Source organism: Exserohilum turcica (assembly GCF_000359705.1).
Source record: "Exserohilum turcica Et28A unplaced genomic scaffold SETTUscaffold_3, whole genome shotgun sequence".
NCBI lineage: Eukaryota > Fungi > Ascomycota > Dothideomycetes > Pleosporales > Pleosporaceae > Exserohilum > Exserohilum turcicum.
The window spans coordinates 3,137,558-3,143,557 of NW_007360136.1; the positions used below are offsets into that span (position 1 = coordinate 3,137,558).

General features: G+C 55.8%; 4 protein-coding genes across 4 annotated transcripts; 2 read left to right on the forward strand and 2 right to left on the reverse strand.

Moving 5' to 3' along the window:
- Positions 1 to 797: 797 nt before the first annotated feature.
- Positions 798 to 1,856, forward strand: SETTUDRAFT_90043 (uncharacterized protein; the record flags this gene model as incomplete). The annotated part of the gene is made up of 1 exon (XM_008029636.1): positions 798 to 1,856. The coding sequence occupies one exon, from the start codon at positions 798 to 800 to the stop codon at positions 1,854 to 1,856; it is 1,059 nt and encodes a 352-aa protein (XP_008027827.1).
- A 160-nt stretch (positions 1,857 to 2,016) lies between these two features.
- SETTUDRAFT_32641 (uncharacterized protein) lies at positions 2,017 to 3,492 on the reverse strand (the record flags this gene model as incomplete). The annotated part of the gene is made up of 2 exons (XM_008028861.1): positions 2,017 to 3,283; positions 3,404 to 3,492. The coding sequence occupies 2 exons, from the start codon at positions 3,490 to 3,492 to the stop codon at positions 2,017 to 2,019; spliced, it is 1,356 nt and encodes a 451-aa protein (XP_008027052.1).
- Positions 3,493 to 3,894: 402 nt separating this feature from the next.
- SETTUDRAFT_49170 (uncharacterized protein) lies at positions 3,895 to 4,364 on the forward strand (the record flags this gene model as incomplete). The annotated part of the gene is made up of 2 exons (XM_008028914.1): positions 3,895 to 4,116; positions 4,158 to 4,364. Coding segments are annotated over 2 exons (429 nt in total), but the record flags the coding sequence as incomplete, so codon positions are not given.
- A 300-nt stretch (positions 4,365 to 4,664) lies between these two features.
- SETTUDRAFT_90143 (uncharacterized protein) lies at positions 4,665 to 4,971 on the reverse strand (the record flags this gene model as incomplete). The annotated part of the gene is made up of 2 exons (XM_008029637.1): positions 4,665 to 4,864; positions 4,914 to 4,971. The coding sequence occupies 2 exons, from the start codon at positions 4,969 to 4,971 to the stop codon at positions 4,665 to 4,667; spliced, it is 258 nt and encodes an 85-aa protein (XP_008027828.1).
- Between the last annotated feature and the right edge of the window lie 1,029 nt (positions 4,972 to 6,000).

Below are 6,000 nucleotides of genomic sequence, written 5' to 3' on the forward strand. Positions count from 1 at the left end.
CTGCTACTTGGTGTATAGTATATGGCATGGACATGGATTGGACATGGACATGGGCGCTGGTTCCCCACAGAACCCCGAGACCCGTCTTGCACACCACCCCCTCATCAAAAGAAATCGAACAGTACTAGCCCGAATACAGTTAGAGACTGTTCGGTTTCTTTTGAGGAGGTGGTGACACCAAGACCAGAGATCCCAAGACAAGCACGCGCAGAAAAAGCTTGATCACGCCACTTGGGCACCGAGTCGCCCGTGTGGCTGTGCAGCGCGTGCGCGTGCGCGTGCCTGCCTGCGCCTCCGCCGCCGCCTGCCCTGCCCAACACGCGCGCTAACCACGTCGGTTTCACATGGCCTCAGCCTCGCATGCGCCAGGCACCAGTCTTCAATATTGATACAACTCAGGCTTACGTCCTCGCCGCCGCTCATCTCCTGCCTCGCCTGCTCCAGGCCCTATTCTTGCCAGCATTGCATCTAGTACTAGCTGTACGTGTCAAGCGCACTGAAACATCACGCGCTGCCTTGTGCCGCCTGCGTGCATAACCCTATCAACCTGCCGCCCTGCCGACCTTCCCTCTTCAACACCGCCGCCATCGGTCCGACGTGCCCTCTGCTCGCTACTCAACACCTTCTGTATACGGGTGCGGGGTCATCGTTTCGACTTGCGACGCAATCTGCGACGGGCCATTTGACCGTCCTATCCAGTCCACTCCAGTCCACTCCACCCCCGGCCTCCCGTCTGCTTTGTCCCCGGCGCCGGGACACACCCATTGCCACGCGTTACCATTACCCTGAGTGCCGATATGCCTGCCGAGCCATCCTTCTCCGAGCCATGGGCACAACCATCGACAGGCTTGCCATCTGCCCTCGAGCTTGGTACCAAGACCTGGACCACACTGGCCGCCCTAGCCGTACCCCTACTCTTCTGCGTCGCCGCCCTACAGTACCGCAAGATGCAGCAGCGGCAACAGAAACCATTTCCCTTCTTGGACCTCCCCCAGGAGCTCAGAGACATGGTCTACGAATACTTTCTCCATGACCCCGTATACCCGGCCCCGGCGCCAGTGCGCCCAACGTTTCCGACTTCATCGCTTGACTGGATGAAGCCGGGGCGCTGGACGACAGCCACGACGGCAGCAAGCGCCTCGCCGCCACAGCCGGGAAGCAAGTGGCTGTTCCTTGCCAACAAGCAAATCTACGCCGAGTACATGGACATGTTGTGCAAGCGGAAAACCTTCCATTTCAACGTATCACCCGAAACCTACAAGCCCATGACCGCCACGCCCCCCACGCCCAATCCCAGCACTCCTCCCTCAGCCCCTCCGTCATCCCTAGCCCCCCTCGACACGAACGTGTGGAACATCTCGCCCAGAACTCTCTCCAAGATTCACACGTGCTCGCTAAAACTCGTCACTACATCCTCGATGCTCGGCGTCACGGACCCACGCTCCATGACGTCTTCCTCATGGACCCTAGGCCAGCGCATGCGCTCACAACTCAAGCACATGTCTGCCGTGCACACGTTCACGCTCGACGCAAAAGCCCTCGGCGATCCGCTCTGGAACCCCCTCTGGATATGGTACCATGCCTCGCAGTCGCTCAAGCTGCTCGGCACAGACCTGTCTGACACGGTGCCTCGCGGGCCCCAGCTCACCCAAATCACCTTTTCGCTCGACACCTGGTCTCCTGGCGAAAATCACCTCCGTAGGCATGCCAAGGACGGTTGGTTCTGGTTCTGCAACAAGGGACATCGAGTCGTGAGTGATGGCGGCGCAGACATGACGGTAAGAGAGTTTTGCGCAAAGCTATATATGGAGTGTAGTATTTGCTGGGTCGATCAGGGCGGGCAAGCCTCCAACTAGAAATGGTTTGAAAAAGAGACGGTGAGTGGATCATGACGGGTTAGAAATGGGTGGGATAGCGCTGGTTGTTGTCCTCATGACGTTGGATATTGTTTTTTTATCATTCTTCTCCGTCTATTCTTTTTTTTTCTTATCTTATTGTAACAACACTTAGCACGCATCACTTCTTCCGCGCAATCCAGAAAGCTGGCCGATACGTGCTCTGCAGCATGCTCCTCGTATTGGTAATATACCCCGTTTGAATCGTGTCTGTCTCGTGCTTCTCAATGGCAAATCCAAAGTGCTCGACCAGCGCAATCACCTCTTCCTGCGTGAGTTCAAAAGAGCCTGGATCCCCGATTCCCGCATCTCCCTTGCCCATGCTTCTCTTCCTCTCCATTTCTTCTTCATCATTCTCTTGATCCTCCCCTCCTCCATGCCCTCTTCGCGACGACGGCGGTGGCGGTGGATGCCATAGCAACGGCCCCAGGTTAATCCACACACCACCAGGCTTCAACGTGTTCCTCACAGCCTCAATATACCGAATCAGATTCGGCGCCGTGTCAATGAAAAACACCGTCGTGACTGCATTGAAGGCACCCGCATACTCCTGCTTCCCGTACACAACGCAGAAATCCCCCGTCGACATACCGAGCCGCTCCGCCGCCGGGACCCGCGAGCCCTGAGCCTCCCTCACCGCAAGCACCGTCGCGGGATGCACATCTGGCACTTTTACCGTGCGCAGCTGGTCTGCACGCGACACGTGGTTGGAGCTGCTGAGCGCCCACGGCGCAATGCTAAACTGGCCCGCGTGCTTTGTTTCGTTGAGCGCGAGCGCACTCGCCATGAGCATGTGGTATGAGATTTCGTTGCCCTCGACGCTGAAGCCTAGCCTGCAAATGTCGAAGACAAGCCTCCCAAGACCCACGCCGGGAACCAGGATGCTGAAGGTAGAGCGGTCAGGCCGTGTGTCTGTTGATTCCGAAGAACAAGAGAAAATGTATTCTTGCTCGAGGGCACCAAGTACAGGCGCAAAACACGCAGCGCGCTCACCCTCGCCTTCAAGACTCCATTCGCGGTAGAACTGGTTGATAGCGCTGCGCGCCTTATCCACGTCATGCTGGGACGCACCGGATCCACTGCCCCGCGCAATCAGAGCATCAAGCACAACATCAAAGACCTTGAACTCGTCGTGCGCATAGCGCTCCGGCACAATCGACGCCGCCCACTCGCTGTCGAGCGTCGGCGCGAGAAACGCCTTGAAGCCCGCGCTGAAAATGGCTTCGGCGAGCACCGCGTTCTGGTCAATCAGATCGTCTATCGTGGACAGCGTTGAGAGAAGCGAGAAGGGAGGCCGAGATAGCAGTGTCCAGTGTGCTGAGGGCAGCGAGTAGAAGGCTTGGCGCCGCGTGTGTGTTGCGTTGTAGTGGGCGTGCCGGCGGTACGATCTACATGTCTTTTGTTAGTGGTGATGTACTTATATATATAGAAAGTATGTATGCAATGGATGCATGTCATCTCGCCAGTGAGACGAACAAAGTGGGCGGGCAATCTGGGCTTGTAAGTACCGGAATGAGTCTAGCACTGAGATGATGAGTCGTTGTTCCTCTGGGTCCGATGCCAGATCGTATGGCTCCGGCTGGAATTCGTCTTCCATTTTTTTTCTCTTTTTCGTTCTTTGTGAATCTATGTATGGATGGATGCACACTACTCAGACCCCGTCGTCTTCTCCCAGCAGCAGCCTGGATCAAGACGTTGATTGCAATTTATCGAGGTTCTACGGGAGACCTAAAGGGTTTTAGACTGGGGCTTTCTTTTCTCTAGCTTAGGGGCATGATGGAGTGATGTTTGACTGGGTCGTAAATTGTCCTTCTTTTGACGTTGGTGATGCTAAGTACATAGTACTTACCCCACCTAAGTACCTGCCCACTTGACCGCCCGCCCACCCCATCCATCCATCCCCATTCAACCCAAGTACCTCCACCACCGCACCACGCCACCATAACCCCCTCATCGCCCTCCACATCCCGCAATGGCAGCCCCAAACGCACAAAGCGACGCGCCAATCGAAGTCTCGTTCCCCCTGCCAAAAGCACCCGCTACCAATATCCATCTGCAGCTTACAAACAACGGCCCTAATCTCGTCGTCTTCCTTACGACCGCCTCGCCGGAATCCGCGTCGGCGTCTGCGCCGCTGGGCTCGTTCGTATACGCCATGCCTAATGTGCGTGTTTTCTCCGTCCTTTCCTATGCATATTGCAGCGTGGTTGGCATTTCGAAAGTAAACATGGCAATGCTAATTGTAATCGGGGTTTTGTGTAGAAAGCCACGCCGGCAGATACGCTGAGCACGCCGCTTTACACGCACGGTGCGACGCTGGATTTCACAACGCGCCTGGCAAAGGTGCTGGCGCGGAAATTGGGGAAGCCCGTGTATGTGGGCAATTCTATGAGCTTTGCGAGTGCGGGCATGGGCGGGACGGTCGAGGAAGAGATGGAGGGGTTTCGGAGGGTGGTGGGGGTGGTGGTGGGGTTGTTGACGGACAAGAATTGAGTGTGGTAGATGCAGCAATGGGGGTTTGCGCAAGGGCGAGCAGGTGTATCGGGGTTGTTCAGCTCAGCTGATCCTCGTTCATATGAGTGAGTTACGATTGCCCATTTGCTGGCTGCGACTGACGGGGCTAATTCAAGAACAGGCATGACGAGTGCAGAGGAGTATTAACTTGATTGATCGTGTGTAACACTCGTTTATCCTGGTAAGGCTTGATGCCATCCCGCCTCATCGATCCACCCGTAGGCATCAGAGCATCATTTCATGTTCGACAGCCGTTTACATGTCTCCAAGCCTCTCCTTGGCGCTCTCCTTGGCTTCTTCAGAGACATTGGGGTTGTTGAGAGTAGCCTTGAGACCACCGGCAACGTTGTTGGGGTTCTTGTCTCCGCTGTTGGAGGTCATGGACTGAGGGTCACCGCCGTTCTCAATCTCCTGGAGGACCTCCTTGGAGTGCTGCTTGGCCTCATCGGAGGTGTCTGGGGGATGTCAGTAAGAGCACGAAGGAGATGTCGAGGGAAAACGGACTGGGGTTGCTTAGGTTGGCCTTGTGGCCTCCGATGATGTTTCCTGGGTTGGCAGACATGGTGACGGTTGCTGGTTGGAAAGTTGGAAAGTTGGAAAGTTGGAAAGGTGGTGTTTGGATGTGTAGAGTGGAGATGGATGAGTTGATGTGTTTGATGAGGATGGAAAGACGAAGAACACAGGCCTTCTTATACATCTCTCACTGCCTGGAATCACGTCACCTTTGTCGTCGCTACACCATCAAACCGCCCATCGTGCGATCTCCCTCCATGCCCTGACTCCTCCTACGTCAACGATCGGATTCCCGCACACCAAACAATGAAATCTCAGATGAGCAACCCTAGGCCAGGCACAAGAGGTGACGGGACTAGCCGCTTGCGTTGGATGAAGGCATCATTGTCCAAAAGCCACTGTGTGAATGGCTAGCAACATGGCAAAGTTCCAGGTACGCATCGGCCTATCCATGGGCATGGCCAATTGCCATGTTGACCCTGACGCAGCCCGGGGTGACTTGGCGGGACCCGTTTTGCGGCCCCGATCTCAGATCTTGCATGCAAATCGTGCGTTCAGCCGCAGGGGGAATGACGGGAATGGGAAGACCAAAGCTAAGCAAGGGGGCTAGCGTGAAGTTTGTTGTGCGAGACAATGGCTGCCATGTAAAAGGAAATGAAAGCCATTGCTGATGTCATTGACGCGCCCATGTGCTTTGGCGTCGACGCGCACCGCGAGCAGCACCACCATGTTCTTGCAGCCATGTTGAATTGGCGATATCGGCTCAGGCACCCAGCTTTCACCGCCATGCTGCGTCTTGTTCGGGGGGATTCATTTTTGCTCTTCCACTTCCGTTTCACCGGTTTGCCAGTCGAGAGCAGAGTTACAGGAAAGGCACATTGCTTTTCTCGCACCGTCATCATCATGTATGTGAACGTCGTCATGGCCGCGCCCTCCGCTTGGACCACCAAGCTGACGCTGCCCTCACCGACTGACTTGGAGACACTACAGTGCCCGTGCACCAGATGAGCACCATCGCCAGTTGAGCACCCCCACCACCACAACAACAAAACTTCAACGCGTCAAAACTCAACCAATA